The sequence below is a fragment of the Carcharhinus amblyrhynchos genome, chromosome 2 (assembly GCF_965287045.1).
Source record: "Carcharhinus amblyrhynchos chromosome 2, sCarAmb.v2.hapA, whole genome shotgun sequence".
Classification (NCBI taxonomy): domain Eukaryota; kingdom Metazoa; phylum Chordata; class Chondrichthyes; order Carcharhiniformes; family Carcharhinidae; genus Carcharhinus; species Carcharhinus amblyrhynchos.
This window is the reverse complement of record NC_137325.1, coordinates 70422558-70444720: the sequence shown is the minus strand read 5'-3', so window position 1 is coordinate 70444720 and position 22163 is coordinate 70422558. Positions and strand designations below refer to the sequence as shown.

The 22163-nt window shown below is 41.6% G+C and overlaps 1 protein-coding gene across 2 annotated transcripts in view; it reads right to left on the bottom strand.

Moving 5' to 3' along the window:
• crppa (CDP-L-ribitol pyrophosphorylase A) overlaps nt 1-22163 on the bottom strand; it is a 300647-nt gene that overhangs the window by 274090 nt on the left and 4394 nt on the right. For both annotated transcript variants that reach the window (XM_080216486.1, XM_080216495.1), the window contains exon 2: nt 7831-8110. In XM_080216486.1, the coding sequence (XP_080072612.1) occupies nt 7831-8110 (280 nt within the window). The remainder of the gene's footprint in view (nt 1-7830; nt 8111-22163) is intronic.

The window sequence follows — 22163 nt, the reverse complement described above, 5'->3', positions numbered from 1 at the left end:
AACACCACTTGGAGGATGCTCTGAGGGTGACAAGGGTACAGAATGTACTCTGTGTGGAGGATTTATCACCAAGAGTGGCTTTTTTATACCATCAGAGACCAAGCTAGCCGAGTATTAAAGGACATAGCTGCTAGACCTGACCTGTGGCAGGTGATGAAGGAAGCTACAAGAAGGAAAAACATACTTGGCCTCATCCTCACCAACCTGCCTGTCACAAATGCATCTGTCCATGGCAGTATTGATAGGAGTGACCACTGCAAATTCCTTTGATAAGAATGCTTTAGGGATAAAGTCCCATCTTCAAATTGACTATACTCTACATCGTATTATGTGGCACTACCACCATGATAAATGTGATAGATTTCATACATATCTAACACCTCAAAACTGGGCAACCAAGAGGTGCTGTGGGCCATTAGTAGCAGCAGAATTGTACTCAACTATCTGTACCTTCATGATCCAGAACGTACCCCACCCTATTACCATCAAGCCAGGGATCAACCCTGTTTCCATGAAGAGTGCAGGAGGGCGTGCCTTGAGCATCATGAGGCATACTTAAAACTTAGGTGTCAACCTGGTGAAGCTACAACACTGAATTAAATGCATGTCAAATAGCATAAGTAGCATGCAATAGACGGATCTCAGCAAATCCACAAGCAACAGATCAGATCTAAGCTCTGTAGTCCTAGCACATATAGTCGAGGATGTGGCTGGACGATAAAACAACCCATTGGAGGGGAAGACTCCACAAGTATCCCCACCCTCAATGATGGGGGAGCTCAGCACAGCAGTGCAAAAAATACGGATAAAGCACTCGCAACAATCTTCAGCCGGAAGCACCGAATGGATAATTCTTTTTGATTTGATTTGCTTCATTATTGTCACATGCATTAATATATAATGAAAATTATTGTTTCTTGTGTGCTATACAGACAAAGCATACTGTACATAGAAAAGGAAAGAGTGCAGAGTATAGTGTTACAGTTATAGCTAGGGTATAGCGAAAGATCAACTTGATACAAGGTAGGTCCATTCAAAAGTCTGATGGCATCAAAAAAGAAGCTGCTCTTGAGTTGGTCAGTACGGAACCTCAGACCTTCACAGCTTCTTCCTGAAGGAAGAAGGTGGAAGGGAGAATGTCCAGGGTGAGTGGGGTCCTTGGTTATGCTGGCTGCTTTTCCGAGGCAGTGGGATGTGTAGACAGAGTCAATGAATGGGAGGCTGATTTGCATGATGAACTGGGCTTCGTTCATGACCCTTTGTAGTTTCTTGTGGTCTTGGTCAGAGCAGGAGCCATACCAAGCTGTGATACAACCAGAAACAATGCTTTATATGATGCATCTGTAAATGTTGGTGAGAGTCGTAGCAGACATACCAAATTTCCTTAGCTTTCTGGGAACGTAGTGGTGTTGGTGAGCTTTCTTAGCTATAGTGTCAGTTTGGAGGGACTAAGACAGCTTGTTGGTGATCTGGACACCTAGAAACTTGAAGCTCTTGACCATTTCCACTTTGCGCCCATTGATGTAGACAGGAGCATGTCCTCCAATACACTTCCTGAAGTCAATGACTATCTCCTTCCTTTTGTTGACATCGAGGAAAGATTATTGTCACCAGATTCTTTATCTCTTTCTTATACTCTGTTTCATCATTGTTTGAGATCCGACTCGCTATAGTGGTGTCATCAGCAAATTTGAAAATCAAGTTGGAGGGGAATTTGGCCACACAGTCACAGGTGGAGAAGGAGTATAGTAAGGGGCTGAGGACACAGCCTTGTGGAGTACCGATGTTGAGGATGATTGTTGAGGAGGTGCTGTTGCCTATCCTTACTGATTGCAGTCTGTGGGGCAGGAAGTCTTGGATTTATTCACAGAGGGAGGAGCTGAGCCCCAGGCCACAGAGTTTGGAGATGAGTTTTGTAAGAATAATGGTGTTGCAGGCTGAGCTGTAGTCAATAAATAGGAATCTGATATAGGTGTCTTTGTTATCCAGACATTCCAGGGTTGAGTGTAGGGTCAGGGAGAAGGAATCTGCTGTGGACCTGTTGTGGCAATAGGCAAGCTGTAGTGGATCCAGGCAGTCTAAGAGACTGGAATTGATTCATGCCATCACTAACCTTTCAAAGCACTTCATAATGATGGATGTCACAGCCACCAGATAATAATCATTAAGGCATTTTGCCTGGTTTTTCTTTGATACAGGAATGATGGTCATCTTCTTGAAGGAGATAGGGAGCTCAGATTGGTGTAAAGAGAGATTAAAGATGCTTGCAAATACTCCATTATCTGGCTCACACAGGGCCTGAGCGCTCGTCTGGATATCCCAGCCAGGCCAGTCGCTTTTCATGGGCTGACTTTCGAGAAGGCTGCTCTGACATCTGCGACAGTGACCTCGGACACAGTTTAGCTTCCAGGGTAGAAGGTGTGTTCTCGCTGAGCTCTTACTCAAAACAAACACAGAATGCGTTGTGCTCATCAGGGAGGGGTGCATTGGTGTTGACGATTTTAGCCTCCTCCTCTGGCAGTCCCCCAGCATCACTGATGTCAGTTGACAGCCAATTTGATTCACTCCATTGATATCAAGAAACTTCTGAAAGCACTGGATATTGCAAAGGCAAAGGGCCCTGATAATATTCTGGCAAAAATACTGAAACAAGTGGCAAGAAACATTCATGCCAACAAGTGTCAGGCAATGGCCATCTCGAACAAGAGATGATCTAATCATGCCCCTTGATACTCAATGATACTACCATCACTGAATTCTTCTACCGTCAACAGCCTGACAGTTACCATTGACCAGAAACTGAGGTGAATTAGCCATATAACTACTGTGGCTGCAAGAGCAGGTCAGAGGCCAGGAATCTTGTAGTGAGAAACACACCTCCTGATTCCCCAAAATGTGCCTACCATCTACAAGGCACAAGTCAGAAGTGTGATGGAATACTGTCCACTTGTCTGGATGAGTTCAGCTCCAATAACAGTTAAGAAGCTTGACACCATCTGAGGCAAAACAGTCCATTTGATTGGCACCCTTTCGTTGACTCCCTCCAACACTGATATAATGTGGCAGCAGTGTAAAACATCAACAAAATGCACTTCATGAACTCAACAAGGCGTCTTATATAGCATTTTCCCAACCCACGACCTCTACCATCTAGAAGTCTAGGGTGGAATGGTGGCAAAGTGGTTAGCACTACTGCCTCACAGTGCCAAGGATCCAGGTTCAATTCCAGCCTTGGGCCAATCTCTATGTGGAGTTTGCACATTCTCCCTGTGTCTCTGTGGGTTTCCTCCGGGTGCTCTGGTTTCCTCCCACAGACGAAAGATGTGTGGATTAGGTGGATTGGCCATGCTAAATTGACCCTAGTGTCAGGGGGATTAGCAGGGTAAATAAGTGGGGTTATGGTAGGATTGTGGTCGGTGCAGACTTGATGGGCCAAATGGCCTCCTTCTGCACTGTAGGGATTTTACAATTCTAGAAGCACAAAGACAGCAGACAATGGGACACCATCACCTGGAAGGTTTCCCCCACCTTCCCTCAAGGAACTCATGATTCAGAATTGGAAATTTATTGTTGTTCCATTACGTTGTTGGGTTAAATCCATGGAACTCCCCTTAAAGAAAGATGGACATATCTACACCACATGGACCTCAGTGGTTCAAGAAGGTGACTCACCACCATCTTCTCAAATTTAAAATGTATTTATTAGTGTCACAAGTAGGCTTACATTAACACTGCAATGAAGTTACTGTGAAAATCCCCAAGGACAATTAGGGATGGATAATAAATGTTGACCTTGCCAGCAACACCTACAGACCATGAATATATATAAATAAATATAATGCAGCATGATTGAGCCAGAGAAATGATCTACAACAGCTGCCAATTAGAATATGGGTAAAATGCACCACTTGGAGCAACATGGTGGCACAGTGGTTAGCATCGCTCCCTCATAGCACAAGGAACCCGAGTTCAATTCCGAGCTTGGGTCACCTTCTCCCCGTGTCTGAATGTGTTTCCTCTGCGCGTTCTGGTTTCCTTTCACAGCCCAAAAGATGTGCTGGTTAGGTGCATTGGCCATGCTAAATTCTCCCTCAGTGTATGTAAACAGAGCGTAGCGACTAGGAAATTTTCACAGTAACTTCATTGCAATGTTAATGTAAGCCTACTTGTGATACTAATAGATAACAAATAAATAGTTTTTACTTCCAGCAACATTTCTCAATGTTGTGACATTCGATTTTTGTGATAATTGTTTCAAAGTGTCACTTCCAAATAGATCCAAATAGTGCCTATGATCTATCTGTAAACATCAGCTCCTCGTGTTAGTGCTGTCCAGTTCACAATGTACCTGACCCCAAATAAGTCTTTTTCACCAATGATCACTACCTAGAATACTGGAGTAGGATTCCTGGTCAATTATTATTCTCTCTAACTCAGTAATCTGAAGCCTATTGACAAGATTCTACCACCTAATCTCTCGCTGAGATCACTTAGTTTAGCACTGACAAAACCTGGGGCCTCCAGCTCTCTATGACTCAGTTACTTGTTTGGATTAGCAATCTCTAGATCATGGGGAAAACTTTATTAAAAAGATTAAGATTCAATGACCACAAAGATTTATGAATTCATCTACGTCAAAGAAATTGGCAGGCATACGATGATCACTGAGATCTCGAGAAGTAAATATTTCAATGGGTATATTGGCCCTGAGTTCCTGGTCACCCATTAAAACACTGGCAGAATCCTCAGGGATTGGATAAGTGAGCATTTTCACACTATTTCTCCCAGAACTCTACAGGTCTCCTACCAAAGTTACAGCAGGAGGTCAAGACAACTCTAGTAGCAATTCAGGACCATTACATTTAATGCAATGTTTATATATTATCATGATGATGGAGAAAATCCCTGAATTGTGTTATGGACACACTGAGCTTTTAAATACGCCCTGTGGTTTTCAAAATGGACATACAAGTCGAAGATGGCTGAGGATGTAAATTCAGTCATTGGCTGAATTGCTGGTGGGCAATACTAAGAGTGAGACAATGGAATCACATCCTGTTTCCAGACAAGGACATCAAAAACAAAAGATCCATAAGAAATGAACTGTCATCACCAATTGAGATAATGGGGGCTGATTATCATTTCAACAGGAATTATATATCACATAAGAAATGGCCCAGACCGGTTCGTGGATTTTTTGCCTTCCAGGAATATAAAAAGACTAGAATAAAAGCCTGCTCCAAAACCTGGTTAGCAGTGACTAGTGCTGGTTGTGTCTACGTGTGACATAGAAGGAACGACAGCAGCAGACCCCTGCATGTTTTGTAGCTAACGCTCTCTCTCTGCTTGCTGAATTAAGCCAAGTCAGCAAAGCCACAACTGTAAAGGAAGCAGGGCAGCTTCCCAGCCAAACTGCAGAAAACTGGAATATCAAAATCAACTATTTACCTGCTGAGCATACAAATCACAAAGACTGCAACTTTCTACCATCCAGGCTTCACGAGCAAGTCAACGGCCGAATCACCTTTTTTTTCCACTGCGACTCAATTCTCATTTATAATCTGAGTGAATATATATGCATGAGCTTTATCATTTTTCTCACATTCAGTAGCTAATAAACTCACTCTTTAACTCAAGAAAGATTGGTTAAATTGACTCCTTTTAAAATATAAATGTGGGGGGGAAAGATATTCACAAGGGAACAGATGCTTTTTAAATGAATCTGGTTACATCTGTTATAAATGTAACCAATGATAACATTGGAATCTGTTATAATGTAACAAATGGTAACATGCTATGGGAGTCAGCTGACTCTGTAGACAATGTAACCAATGGCAAAATGATGTGGTGGTCAGCTGACCAGCTGCCCCAGTATAAATACATGAGGATTGAGAGGAACTTGTGTGACCTGAGTTTTGGTGTAATGAAGTTTCTTTATTAAATTTTTTTTGGTTTGATTTACTTTGTGAAGTTACTTCTTTTAATGCTTGCAACTGAAGTATTCTTACTGCTGGATGAACACCAACCGGTGGGGGGTGAAAAAAGGGAGCCATTTCATCTCTCCTCACCCAGGATAACAAATTTGAGGACCCTTGCCTGGGACCGGTCATAACAATACTATAAGCTTTCTTTATAGATTAGTCTCCTCGATTACTTTGATCTTCCAGCCAGTAGCTACAAAATCTGCATTTCTCGGTGTCAAAAGAGGACATTAACTCTGCAAAGTAGCTGATGAAGAAAAATCATGGTGTTCTACTAAGATGGGAGGGTCTGAGACCCAGCCCTAGTGTGTAGCAAGTGAGTTGATCTGAGCCCAGGCTTGTTACAAAAGTATTGAGATTGGCCTCGCTACCCATGATTCACAGAGTCAAGGTTCTGGCTCATAATCACTTCGAACCATAAGAACATAAGAAATAGGAGCAGGAGTCGGCCATCTAGCCCCTCGAGCCTGCCCCGCCATTCAATAAGATCATGGCTGATCTGTCGCTGCTCAGCTCCACATTCCCGCCCTCTCCCCATAACCCTTAATCCCCTTGCCTATCAAAAACCCATCAACCCGCGTCTTAAATATATTGAGCGAGGCAGCCTCCACCACTTCAACGGGCAGAGAATTCCAGAGATTCACCACCCTTTGAGTGAAGAAGTTCCTCCTCAACTCCGTTCTAAACCGCCCCCTCTTTATCCTGAGGCTGTGCCCTCTAGTCCTACTGTCCTTTCTGAGCAGGAAGAGCCTCTCCACCTCTATCCTATCCATCCCATTCAACATCTTATACGTCTCAATGAGATCTCCCCTCATTCTTCTAAACTCTAACGAGTACAAGCCTAGTTTATTCAGCCTCTCCTCATAGCTCAATCCCTTCAACTCCAGAATCAGCCTAGTAAACCTCCTCTGCATCCAACCATACAGGTTGGATATAGATAGAATCATATTTTTTGTTACAGCTCATGCAGTCAAGTAATCTTTAATATTCAAGGTCTATGCTCATGTGTGAGGAATGATTAGTTGGGTGAACTCACAGTAGGAATATCTGGAATTGCACCCAAACACAAGTTACTGCCTTCAGGAGGGAAAAAGAGAAATCAGCAGGGCTTGGGAAAGAACCAATGTAGCTTACATAACAGACTAATCCATTAAATCAGATCTTTGTTAGGGCATGATAGAGTAGGCAGAGAGTAGGAGAGTTCAGGAGAAGAGAGCAGAGCCTTAAAATTGGAGATAAGCCATACAGGGTTTGATGTCAACTGGCACTTATTCACACAAATAATCATAGAAACCTAGAACTTTCTTCATCCCAAAAGCTACTGAGTCTAGGACAATTAATAGTGTAAAATTGAGACTGATAATATAGGAACACAGGAAATAGATGCAGGAGTAGGCCACTTGGCCCCTCGAGCCTGCCCTTTCATTCAACGAGATCATGGCTGATCTTCTACCTCAATGCCATTTTCACCTACTATCCCTAAATGTATTTAATATCTAAGGAATCTATCCATCTCTGCCTTGAATATATTCAATAACTGAGCACCCACAGCCCTCTGAGGTCAAGAATTTCAACAAATCTGAGTGAAGAAAATTCCTCTTCATCTCAGTCCTATGTGGCCTCCCACTTAATTCTGAGACTGTGCCCCGATTTTAGAACTCTCAATCAGGAAAATCATCTTTCAAAATATCTTCACCTAATAAAAATCTGAGTGTTACTGAACCAAGGAAGAAAGTATAGTTCAGATGCAGATCAGTCAAGATCTAATTGCCTGGCAGGACGGGCTCGAAGGGCTGAATGTCTTCCTATTCCTATGTTTCATCTGAGATACCGCAATATTTTTACATACCCCATATTCCTTTGCTGCAATGGCCACTCTAAGTAAGATGTCTTCTTCTACAAAGGGTCTCACTGCATCATGAATGATCACCACTTCAGGTTTCTCCAGCCAAGATTTATGAGGTTGATTTACCACGAATGCTTTTAGCCCATTGAAAATAGATTGGTGACGAGTGAGCGCGCCTTCCACAACGATCGCTCTCGAGTGACCATAATGCTGGATAATCGAATTCATCAATTCAAAGTTCTGTTTTGACACCACCACCACAATTTCTTTTATCCAATGAACTCTGCAAAAGAAAAATCAAATTTAACAAAAATAAATATTTTGGCATCATTCATAAGCCACAATGGTCCATAACCTCATTACTAGGGGAGCGGGGGTGTGGGGGTTTGGGGGAGGTTGGCGGTGTCACAACAGTTAGGTCTCTGGGAGGATGCACTGAGGGGCATCCCCCTCCCCAAAAGTCCCCACTCAGGGACTGCACAGGAAGTTCAAACTTCTGATGGGCAATTTTCCTGCACCTGGAACCTTCCACCCGTGTAAATCACAAATTTTGAATAGTTCTGACTGTCTTATCAGGCAATAGTTACCTGGGAAAAGTTAGAGGAATTAAAACCGCTTCTACTCTCCTGGGTAGCTATATTATTGACTCCTTCCCAATGGGACCACATTGTCTGCCCCCCTCCCCTCACCTCCAACCCCCCACCTCCAAATAGCCTCCCAACCTTTAATGATGCTGTTCAACCCACTGACTGTATCCTGCCACACCCCTGACTACCCTCTGCAAACCTGAATAACACCCCCACTACACTCCCACCCCCTTGAATGCCCTCCTAACACCCCCCAGCCTTTAACTATCCTCTTGACTACCTCCATCCCCAACTACTCTCCGAACCCCCCGACTACAACTCCGAGCTTTCAAATAGCCCCTACCCTGACTACCCTCACAACCTCCCCCAACAGACCATCCAACTCTCCTGACCTGTCCTAAACCCCTATTCCCCATTGACTACCTGCCACCTGAACCATCAAATCCTTCTGCATTGAACACTAGGCCCTCCTAGCCATTGACCACCCAAAGCACCTGACCCCTTCCCACTAACCACCTGATCAAGGCGATCCCCTATTCCCTCATGACCAATTGATCGCTGCCGCCCTCCCCCCCGACCATCTGACCTATCCTTATCCATCCTACCAACTTATGTTATACACTTACCATCTGCCTAGATTCTCAAAATGACTGGGAACTTTAAAGCTATCTGCTTTACGGCAGCTACTGCTGTTAAAAAAAGGAGGATGTGGCCTCCTTTCCTTTACCTCTGCTGCACTTGACTGAAGGCCTGGGAATCCTACTGCATTTTTTCCAGCTGGCTTAAATCGTAAGGTCAGGTCAGAAAGCTGCAGCTGAGATCTAGCGCAAGTAGAAAGGAATCAATAGCATTCTGATTGAGATTGCCACACCTCAGAGGTTCTGGTCCAATATTCACAATAGATCAATTATGTGAAAGACTTGAATAATCTTTTCAAGAATTCTTACAGTCTGTATGCAGATCTGAAAATGACCAATTCTGGCAATAGTTCCAGTTTCTGAAATTCCTTACTTCCAGACATCATGGGCTGGATTTTCAAGATATCAGGAGGTCTTTTTGGAGGAATGAAAATGGCACACGGGACCTAATTCCAGAATTCCTGACCACATTCCCAGGATTTCCGATTTTCAGTAAAGCCTTTTAACAATGTAACCTAGTTTGGGTCGCAAGCACATACTCTGCACTCCTGATGTGGTCAGCTTCATTATGGGGATAGGCATGTCCTAACTTTCTGCAATTGCATAGAGTTAGGGCAGCTTTTCCAAGAGATATGATTCACAGAACTCCGAAGTGTCATGAACCATAGTCTACAGTCACACTGCTGCCTCACAGTGCCAGTGACCTGGGTTTGATTCCCAACTCAGTCACTGTCTGTGCAGAGTCTGCACTTTCTCCCCGTGTCTGCGTAGGTTTTCTCCAGGTGATCTGGTTTCCTCCTACAGTCTGAAAGACGGGCTATTTAAGTGCATTGACCATGCTAAATTCTCCCTCGGTGTACCCGAACAGGTGCCAGAGTGTGACGACTAGGGAATTTTCACAGTAACTTCATTGCCGTGTCAATGTAAGCTTATTTGTGACAGTAACAAATAAACTTTAAAACTTTAAAATGTAAATTCAAAAGATCTTCTCTATGACCACCAATTATGTTATCCCCACCCATTGTCTCTCATGCCTACAATGTCAAAGAATGCTCCCTCCCCACCTCTATAGCCCATCATGCCCCTAATGCTAAGGTATTGCACTTCCATGCCCATTAATCCATTATAAATGGTATAAAATCAATTAACTCTATAGTAACTATAGGATGTCAAAAAAAGTTTTTTTTTAATCAAACACCGATAACTTTCCACTTTCTTCCAAAAACTCCTTTTTACTGCAGGTCAATAAAATTGTAAATCATTTTATCTTTTAGATATTAATAGCAAAAACTGCAAGCACCTGAAACCTTTATCCTGAGTAAATAAATGTAGGTCAGAAAGCCAGAGCTGTCATTCAAGCAATATTTGCCTTTGGGCTCAGTGGGTTCAATGGTCTAATGAATTTCAGGATTCTCCGCCAAGCCCTATCATGACCAATCCTTGGCTGAGAAACCAAAAATCCATTAGGTTGTTGAAACAGTTGAGCTCCAGAGATGACACTGCTTGAGTGACAGCTCTGGCTCTCTGATCTCTTCCTCTATCATACAATGCTTATTAAGAAGAGGTTTCAAGTGCTTGTAGTTTCTGCTATTGATATATTGCTCATTTGCTTGCTCAGTTGACTTGCTGATCAGGATTTTACCATCCCCCCTCCCTCCAAGGGAATTGGAGCAGACAAGCGGCAGACAATGGAAAGGTCCGTTGACTTTGGGCGGGATTTTACAGTTTTGGAGCGAGCGACATGTAAAGTCCCTGCAACATTTGCTGTATATTATGTGTGAAACAGTTCCAGTTTTAATTACATGTGACCTTGTGTCAATACTTCTTGATTGCTTTAAAGGTTACAGTACTTCTGATTCAGTCTATTCAAAAAGACTGTAAAGTTAGCCCATTGCAGTATTTAATTGCTTTTCATTGGTTTTAATGATTTTACATCCATTACACTATCCTGAATTTCACTTAATATATTGATCACTTTAATTCTTCGCATGAAAAAGGAATCACTGTTATCTACTCTAAATTTACTGTTCACTGATCTGAGACTGTGGCCCCTTTGTATTATTTTCACAATGACATTTAAAGTAATTTTCCAGATTTACATTCCCCATCTGCGAAAATCTCACAGGTGTCAGCCTTGGCTCAGTAGTTGGAGTTTCACTTTGAGTCAGAAAATCAAGTTTCAAGCTTAACTCCAGAGATTTGGATGTGTAATCTGTCCTGACTTTCCAGTGTAGAAATGTGAAGTTGATCTAAGATCCTGTCAACAAACCGAGACTTTAGTACTTCAGTCTGACAAAACGTTCCCTGAGTAAGTCTCAACAGCAAATATAACAAGTCCAGGCTGACTCAATCATTCAAAGCTCAAAAATATGGGACAGGGTCCAGCTTAAAATTGCTGAATGAATGTATGCCGAAATTAATGTCAAAACATGTAAATGAAAAGACAACTTAAAAGGTGCATTCATATCCTGAAGACAAAACTAAATCACCAAGGAAGCAAAATAAATGAGTTATGTGCTGCGTTTAAGAAAAAAACAGATAACCTGCAAACAAAAATTCAAGGAGGGTAGGCACCTATCAGCAAAATGCAAAAGTTGTAGGCGCACAATATTTGGGGCATGTGCTCTGCAGCTTAAGAGAGTCAGATATACATTGGGATAAACAGAAATTACTTTGAAAAAATGTTGGTGCAAATTAGTGGCTGGGAATATAAGACAAATAACTGGTGAAGGCTTTCCACCAGTTTCATTAAAAGCTGGTTTCTAGCAATTGTTAGAACTGTGAAAAATGTCCCATTGCATTATTTAGAAATATCTGAACATATTCGGGAAAATAGTCAGTAACAGCTGCTGGAAGCATGGACTCTAAAAGAAGAAATATTAAGATAACAAAAAACAGATCAAATAGAGAATTTGGTGATTTCTTTATCCATAGAAATGGCAAGAAGGTAAAAGTTGCAACACGTGGAGTAGTGACTATAAATTACACTGACACATCTGAGGTGAAGCTTGGCAAGGGAGAAGGGCAAACAGAGATATAGAGACAGGGTGGGGAGGTAATTTGCCTGGGAGGAGATTTGTGTGGATTATGAACACTGTCAGACCACCAGTAGAGCTAAATACCTGTCTCTGTGCTGTAAGTTCTATTTAATATCTCATGGGCGGGATTGTGTGTCTCTGCTGGGTGTGTTTCTGGCAAGGTTATATGTAAAATGTATTACGTGTCTAAGTGTACCTCCCTCCACCCCATCCCCAACCAGTTCCCCATAATATGGGGGCAGCAGGGAGGGGGGAGGGGGGGGCGTGGTAAGTCACCCACCCTTAGACCTATTGAGGTCTTTAATTATTCAATTAACCAGCAATTAAGGGCTTCAACCTGCCTCCACTGCCAAGAAACGCTGGGCAGTGGCAGTGAGTTACAAAAGTATGAGGAATTGGCCAAAGTGGACTGGTCATATTGATTAGTAGGTAAGATAATAGATGAGCAGTGGCAGACATTTATGACTCCCAGCAAAAAATATATCCCAAAGAGGAGGAAAGGCTCTAAGGGGAGGATGAAACTACCATGGATAACCAAGTTAAGGAGAATATTACATTGAAAGCAGAATCATATAAGAAAGCAAAGGTAGACAGACGAGTGGGATAGATTCAGAATGCAGCAAAGATGGTTGGACTAAAAAAAATCAGAAAGAGCAAATAAACTATGAGGGCAAGGCAATATGAAACATAAAATAGGCAATAAGAGGTTTTTTTTAAGTATATTAAAAGGAAGAGGGAAGGAAAATAAAGCATTAGCCCCTTAGAGAATGAAACTGGGGAAGTAATTATGGGGAACAAAGAAATGGCAGAGGAGTTAAATAAATATTTTGCATCGGTCTTTATTGGAGAGGATACTACATGCATCCTAAAATCAGTAAAAAATATTGGGGAAGAATTAAATACAGTCACCATCTTCAGAGAAATAGTTTTAGGCAAACTAATAGAGTTAGAGGCTAACAAGTTCCCTGGACCTGATGACTTGCACCACATGATTTTAAAGGAGGTAGCTACATAGATTGTAGATGCATTGTTGTTATCCAAAAATTCTTGGATTTTGGAACTGCGCCAAACGATTGGAAAATTGCCAATGTGGCATCCTTGTTGAAAATGCAGTAAACTACAGACCAGTTTGTCTAACTTCTGCTCTTGGAAAAATATTAGAATCAACCACTAAGAAGAGAACAGCAGTGCATCTGGAAAACCATAAATCTGATCAAGCAGAGTTACCATAGTTTCATGTAGAGGAAGTCATTTGTTAACTAACAAATTTACTAGAGTTCTTTGAGGAGAGATCAGCCATATAGTACAGTAGAGTAGATAGAGGAGAACCAGTCAATGTTGTATATTTGGATTTTCAAAAGACATTTGAAAAGAGGCCACACAAAATAATACAAAGTAAGATAGCTCATGGTATTGATGGTAATATTCTGGCATGGATAGAAGAGAAAACAGTGAACAGTGATAAAGGGGTTTTTCTCAGGTTGGAGGGCAGTAACCAGTGAAGGGCCACAGGAATCAGGGCTGTGACCACAGCTCTTCGCAATAAGCATTAATGATTTGGATGGAAGAAGAGAGTGTACTGTGGCCAAATTTGCAGATGATACAAAGGTGAATGGGAAGGCAGATTAAGAGAATGATATAAACATCTTACAGGTTTTGACAGGTTAAATGAAATGGGCAGAAAATTGACAAATGGAACTCAACGTGGGAAAATGTGAAATTGTTCATTTTGGAAGAAAGGATGAGAAAGCAGATTATTATTTAAATGGAGAGACTGGAGAAAGCTGTAGTACAAAGGGACTTGGGGGGGGTCCTTGTTCATGAAACTCAGAAAGTGAGCATACAGGTGCAGAAGGGAAGGCAAATGGGATACGAACCTTTATTTCAAGGTGGCTGGAGAACACAAGTAAAGGTATTATTGCAGATTCTTTGGACATCAGGTAGAATAATGTTGGGAGGATATTAACACTCGTGGGACAGTGTTGAATCAGAGGGCATAGTCACAGCATAAGAGGCTATTCATTTAAGACAGCTCTGAGGAAGATTTTCTCCCCTCAAAGAGTGGTGAATCTTTGGAATTCTTTAGCCCAGGAAGCTGTAGAGGCTGAATCCTTGAACATTGTTAAGGCTGAGATCAATAGGTTTTTAATCAGCAAGGAAGTTCAGGGTTATGGAGACAAGGCAGGAAAGTGGATTTAATGAGTATTAGATCAGCCATGATCTTGTTAAATGGTAGAGAAAGTTGCAGGGATGACTGGCCTACTCCTCTTCCTGTTTCTTATGGTGGACTATAGTGTGAATGCCATTGTTGAAAGTGCTTCTTTGAAAAGGCAGGACAGAAGGGGGCTACATCGATCAGGAGATGCCCTAAACTCAGTGCCTCCACTGTGCTCACCCTGACCCTCTCAGATGTCACCCCACTACTTTGTTCCTCCCCACCTGCCTTCCAAACCAGAACCCGATCTCCTTGCCCCCTTCCTTAAGCTCTTAAATCTCTCTGCACCATAAAAGCCTGAAACTTAATTCCACCCACTCATCACTGCCCTTTTCCGTGCATCTCCTTGCAGCGCCCATGATTGAATCCCCCCCACCACACACGAATACACACACACACACACACACACACAAACTCTACAGCAGGCTTTTTAAAAGTTGGTCCATTTGGGAGTGCCTTTTCTCCTGTGAAATCCAGCCCTATGTGTTAATCAAACACACAGCAAGTCACCTATGCAAATATCTCAAGCAGATCAGACCACTTTTCATGAGTTTTATATTAATCAATGGAATTCATCAAAAAAATCATGAAAAGTTTCAAAAGTAGACAACATTTCTCACATATCTCATCTTTGCTGAAATGTGGTAAAACTGTTCTCACATGGATGGTTTTGCATGCTTGAAATAATTTTAGTTCTGTAAATCCACATCATTTTTTAAATGATTCTTTTTAGATTAAGTGAATTAATACTTCCAATCTTACTCCATAATAAGTCACTTTTAAAATTTCTTATTACTTCCTCCCATCAGGAAATCACAGGGGTGCTGTTCAGATTAAGCAGATAAACTGAGACAACACAACTGGCCACAGCAACCCTAGTCTGGAAAAGTGAAGCAAAAGAGAATTCAGTGTTCTTGCTTCTAACTGTTGTCCAATGAAGCCCGTGGGAAATTCACAAGTTGATGCCAAGTAGAGTTTAGAAAAGGGCTCTGTCACTTCTACGTAGACTCTGATTGCCGGCACTTGAGTGAAATATCCCTGTCTGAGTCACCATTCACCTGACGAAGAGGGTAACCCCTCGAAAGCTTGCGAGTATATTATCAAATAAATAGGTTGGACTAAAACCTGGTGTTGTCAGACTTTTTACTGAGTCACCACCCTCAGGAGAGGAAGCAGATGACCGTAAAAAAGAAATTAACCTGGTTAAATATACAGCAATGAAAACAGATAAATCCCATTGCAATTTTATAACAGGCACTGTTGACTACCTGAAGTGCTGCAATGTATGTAAATATATATCCAGAAAGCCAGTAGCTGTAAAGTACTCAATTTGTGAGGCAAACCACAACATTGTATGAATAAAGCACCAATGTGAGTAAAACACCACGACAGGTAGGAATGATTGATGGTTGGTTTCACTCCTTCCAATGGAGACATCTGTCCTTGAAAATATTTCCTCTTACGAATCCATCCAAAATTACATGTAATATACCAAGAACAAATTCTCTCAGCAGCACTATCTTGGCAAAGTAGGACTTCCAATCAACATTGAAAAATGAATCACGAATAGAATTTCACAAGTTACAATATCCAAGTCTAATTTCAATTCCAGACAGTTCATAGTTAAAGTTGTAAAGTTCACATGTCTAACACGAGTGTCACACTCATTTAATCAAAATGAACTGGACCAAACAATAAATATTGTGACTGTGCTGGGGCGGCACGATAGCACAGTGGTTAGCTCTTCACAGTGCCGGGACCCGGGTTTGATTCCTGGCTTGGGTCACTGTCTGTGTGGAATATGTTCTTCCCATAGATGTGTGGGTTTGCTCCCGTTTCGTCCCACATTCTGAAAGACATGCTAGTTAGGTGCATTGGCCTGAACAACACTGGACTGTGGCGACTACGGGAATTTCACAGTAACTTCATTGCACTGTTAATGTCAGCCTTACTTGTGACTAATAAATAAACTTTACCTTAGACACATAAGGTTGTAGATTTTACTGCACCCTTAATCTTTTTCTTTTTTAATTCATTCATGGGATGTGGGCTTCACTGGCTAGGCCAGCATTTATTGCCTATCCCTAATTGTACTTGAGATAGTGATGGTGTGCTTCCTTCTTGAACCATGATAGAGATACATGCATAGTGCTGTTAGGAAGGGATTTCCAGGATTTTGACCCAACAATTGGGAAGGATATATTTCCAAGTCAGAATGGTGAGTGGCTTGGAGGGCAACTTCCAGGTGGTGAGGTTCCCATGTATTCAGGATGTTATAACAGGGGATTCAGCAGTGGTAATGCCATTGAATGTCAAGGTGGTTAAATTCTCTCCTGTTGGACAAAGGTAGCAGACATAAGGGAATGTTACCACCTGGAAGTTCCCCTCCAGCCACTCAACATCCTGTCTTGGTAATATCTTGCTGTTCCTTCACTGTTGCTGAGTTAAGATCCAGGAACTCCCTCCCTAACAGCACTATGAGTGTACCTACCAAATATGGACTGCAGTGGTTCAAGAAGGCAGCTCACGACTACCTTCTCAAGGGAAATTAGGGGTGAGCAATGCATGCTAGCCAAGACATTACCGCCTGTTTCTGAAGAATGAATAAAAAAAAGTAGGTAATTGCCTGGCACTTGTGTTGCATGAATGTTACTTGCCAGGTCTTGCTGCAATTGGAGATGGACTGCTTCAGTATCTGAGGACGTACGAATATTGTGCAATCCTGGGCAATCCTCAGCAATTACCCCCACTTCAGCCCTTGTGATGGAAAGATAGTCATTGATGAAACTGGTTCATCAATGATATTCCTTCCATCATCTTTCATTTCATTTAAGTATTTTACTTTAATCTTGTCTTGCATACCAGATATATAACATGCTGAATTCAGCCATTGTTTCCTAGTCCATAAGGTTATCTTACATGATAACAGTGACTACACTTCAAAGGCATTTTGTTAGTTGTAAAATACTTTGAGAAGTCCTGAGGTTCTGAAAGGTGCTACATAAGAGACTTTCCTTTCTTGTGGTAACTTGGCCATAAAAGATCATCGAATGCATTGTGATATTCAATATACTTATAAAAAGATTGAATACAGTATAACGTGGATATAGAACTGGAGACAGCCAGTTACATAGGTCCCTCCAGGTAAAACTAAACCTGCGCTACCAATGGTGTTACCTGCATATGCTCATATCCAGTAAAAACATCGGTATATACATTCAGATAGAAAGATGCTTCCTATAACATTCTAGAATTACCCCTCCCCACAACCTCTCCCCGCTTAATTTCAATGCCCCTTAAGGAAAAAACAAAATGAAACTAATGTCTCAATTATACATCAGTCTTTCTGGAGCTTTGCAACTACGGTGTGACCTGAGCAGTACCACTGGTGACTCCAAGGACACTGGTGAGGCTTGTTTCAATGGAGCTAGACTTATGGAGGCACAAGTAGGTTGAGTATCTGTGCATGAATGCTCCTCATCCCCTCCTGAAGCACAGTCCACTGGATGCTCCTATACTTCTGCAACCATTACTGTTGAGATTCCAACAGTATCATTTCCTTCGCCATGTGATGTGAAACTTGGTTGTCTCAGAATCATGGTCCAAACAAATGTGCTCCTCGTATTTGTGGATGACTTTTCCATTAGTTAGTTTCACTCCTAAAGATACTGGACTACGTTGGCTGAGAATGACTCCAGTTAGCCAACATTGTTTAGTGCCAAATTTCCTTGCGTAGACACAATCATTTGGATTGAAATGTCCCTCCCTAGTATGGAAGTCATGCTTCTTCTATTGCTTTTCCTGTCCCTTTCCCACTCTCGCTTTGACATTTGGATGTAGTCGATCCAGGTGAGACTTTGGCTTTCTACCCATCAGCATTTCAGCCGGTGATTGTTTGCATTGTGATATGACACTAGAACAAGAACTATGAGAGCTGGGTTCCCAATTTATTACCTGCCACTCTCCTTAATCCTTCTTTCAGTATCTGAACAGTTCGTTCTGCTAAACCATTTGAAGCTGGATGAAAAGGTGCAGTCTATTCCTTTGCATAAACTCTTGGAACAAATCCCTCATAAATGTTGTAAATTATCAGGGATGAGAGAAGCTGGTAAGCCATAATTTGCAAAAAGTTAGCATAGCTTCTTTATCTTAGTCAGGGCCTCTATTGTAATGAGAGCTGTGATGTTACTCATGATGTGTATTTCTAAACACTTCGAATGCACATCCAAAATAACTAGAAACATATTACCCATAAAAGACCCTACAAAGTCCACATGAAGTCTAGACCATGAACGATCAGGCCACCTATGGATGTAGTGGCGCTGGTGGCACCATTTTCTGGTTTATCTGATACACAGAATAGGATTTCACCTTATTCTCCAAGTCCTGATCCATATTAGGTCATCAAACATACAACCTGGCTAAACTTTTCACTCGGGAGGCACGTGGATGTGCCTCATAAACATCACCCAAGGCTTGTGAATGATGAGAGAGTGGGACAACTACTCTGGAACACCAAAGGCTACAACCATCCTGCACGTGCAGTTAATTTTTTCATTTTGCAGATGGTCTTCGTTCATCATCCCGTAATACCATGGGCAATCTCTACATAAGGAATCTCTTCACCTGAGATAGAACAGGGGTCTTGGTCCATCCGCTGGTTAATCTGTTTAGTAATGAACGGAGAATGTGAGAGTCTCTTAAGCAAGCAGACCCAAGGCACCTGTGTTTGCATTGCCCTTCCCTGTCTTGTACACAATGTTGTACTGGTAGGCTGACAATATGAGAGCCCAGTGCTGTATACCTGCTAAAGATATCAGTATATACATTCAAACAGGAAGATGCTTACTATAATACTCTGTAGCACAACTAAAACATTCTTCTTTGAAAATCACAATTAGCTTGAGACCTTTAACCACGTTGACCAATAAATTATGATATTTATTTTGTTTGCGCTTGGATTTTCTATTCTTATTTTGCATCTACATGCTACCTCTCAGTAATATCATCCAAAGGCACAGCATTAATTTTCACATGTATACTGACAGAACCCAGCTCCGCCTCAACACCATCTTTCGCGCCTCCGCCATTGCTGTTAAATTATCAAACTGCTAATTTGACATCCAGCACTGGATGTGCAGAAATTTCCTCCAATTAAATATTGGAAAGGGGAACCCATTGCTTTTGGTCCCTGCTTCAAACTCAGTTCGCTAGCTACTGAATTCATCTCTCCCTGGCATAAATCTGAGATGAGGTCAGTCTATTTGCAATTTTAATATCACATTTAGCTTCTGACCTCATATTCATGACTTCACCAAGACTGTCTCCACCTCCGAAACATCACCAACTTTGCCCCGTCTCAGCTTATCTGCGGCTGAAACCCTAATTTATGCTCACGTTACCTCTGAACTTGACAATTCCAACACACTCCTGGCTGCTTTCCTACATTCTACCCTTTGTAAACTCTGCTGTCCATGACTTAACTCACGGGAACTCCAGTTCCTTATCACCCCTACGCTGGCTAACATACCTTGGCTCCAAGTCAAGCAACATTTTAATTTAAAAATGTTCATTATTTTCAAATCTCTTGCCCTCTTCTAACTATAATCTCATCCAGCCCAACAATACCCTAAGGTATCTATGCTCCTCTAATTCTGGCCTCTTGTGCATTCCCAATTATATTGCCCCAGCACTGATGGCTGTGCCTTCAGCAGCTGAGGTCCCAAGCTCTGGAAATCCCTCCCAGAACCTCTCCATCTCTCTATCTCACTTTGCTCCTTTAAGACACTCCTTAGCACCTACCTCTTTGACCAAGCTTTTGGTCATTTGACCTATTAGCTCCTTAAGTGGTTCAGTGTTACTTTGTTTTATAATGCCCCTATGACACACCTTGAGATGTTTCATTATGTTAAAGGCACCCTATAATGTTAACAAGAAATGCTTTATGTCAAATAATGATTTTAATCCATTGGCTGGAAATCCTAATTGAATTTTTTTAAAAATGACTTTTAAATGGCCAAACCCAATTTCCATTCCCATACATTCCACATTCCAATTCACTGGAGTGGAGTCAGTCTGTCTGCAAAACTCTGATCAAAGACATGACTTCAGGCAACTGTACAGGACTCACATCTCCTGATTCATTAACAAAAGCATCTATGATGATCACCTGAGGTATTCAAGTGTTGGAGATGGGCCATTAAGACTAATTTTTTAGACAATGGAACCCTGGCAAAGTTAGTTTCCAAACATAAGTGAATCAAGACATCTTTGAAATACATGGACAATGTAATTTATTTGAATACCACTGGGATTAGGAGAATGAACATAATATGACAAGCCAACTGTTTGTATGATTTAAGCACATGTCTTCTCAGCAGCAGAACTGAGAACAAGCAGCTTAGGAGGAAGACCTAACACTTTTGTCTCCTCCTTTCTCCAACTCATCTGGGAAGCTTCAAGTCCTGTTTGCTGGCTGGTCATCTGGGACGTCTTAAAAGAACCCAAAATAATTTCTTAAAAGAATCCAATCCAGCACTATTGCCTCCCGAAAAACAACCAACTCAGTCATCTATATCTTTAAATTGCAAGCATCAAGACCATCAAATTCAGCCTGATAGCAACTAAGTCACCAAACTACCGACTGTACACGCTTTAACATTTCCTTATATGCACTCATTTGGCCAGCTTATCCTTCCCAACACGGTAATGTTTCTGTGTCTGTGCGTGTGTTTGCACATTTTATTAAGTTCGGTTTAGTAAAACAAAACTGACATCTTTCTCTGTTAAACTCAAGAAAATCTGTCCTGCTGAATACCAATATCCTTTTATGACCCTAACACGTAAACAGTTCTGCAGTCACTGAATTGGTAAGTATATCCTTCGCAAACAAAAAAAAAACTTGCTGCAGTCAAATGAGGAGAGGGCAACAAAGAAAGCCATTCAACCCTTCTTCATCGGGTTGTAACCATAAATATAAGTTATTGCAGTTCTAATGCTGAAATATCACTAGTAGTAATCCGATACTTAATGCCAAGGCTTAAATAAGGAAGATTTCCAGTAAGGAGGCAATACTTCTGGGAGAAAAATGGTAGACAGAAAATTGGTACATAATTTTTTTTCCCCCAGTGTTATCATCTTTACTCCCCTGTGCTGCTAAAGATAATATCCCATAATAGTGAACTCTACTGACTTCAGCAATGACCCAAGGGCTCACCAATGTTGCTAATTCTTTATACGTAAGCATATATTCCATGGGTGGGATTTTCTAGCCATGCTCACCCCAAAGCCAGAAAATCCGACATGAGGTCAATGGACCTTTGCATGATCCATGTCTCACCCACTACGATTCCCGTGGTGGGCGGGACAAAAAAATTCCATCCCAAGTACCAGGAGACTATTTTACCTGGATGGAGACTACCAACATCACAGATGATCCAATTCTGCCCAACAAGCACACTTTCAATGTGGCAAAAGCAGCAGAACATCTGATTGATATTTTCCCCTTTACTGCCTAAGAGCATTGAGTCCAATTTCAGAAACTTCTTCGAGTGTCTACATCACAATTACTGAAGGTGTATTTAGCTACTAAAACAAAAGGCATGTATTAAACATTTTAAAGAAAACCTATTTTCTATAGTGCTGCGTACAACAACATCAACATGGTGAGTCAGAGTGTCATAGACAGCAGAGCAGCCAGAAGAGGGGTGAGTGAAACCTGTACGTCAATAGTAAAAGATTGTTTCTGCAATTACAGAACTGGGAAACTGCGAAACCAAGGATTCTCATGGGAAAACCAAGAGGGGAGGTTTTTGAACTGAGGGCTATGACACAGTGGAATTTAGGTAGTAACTAAAAC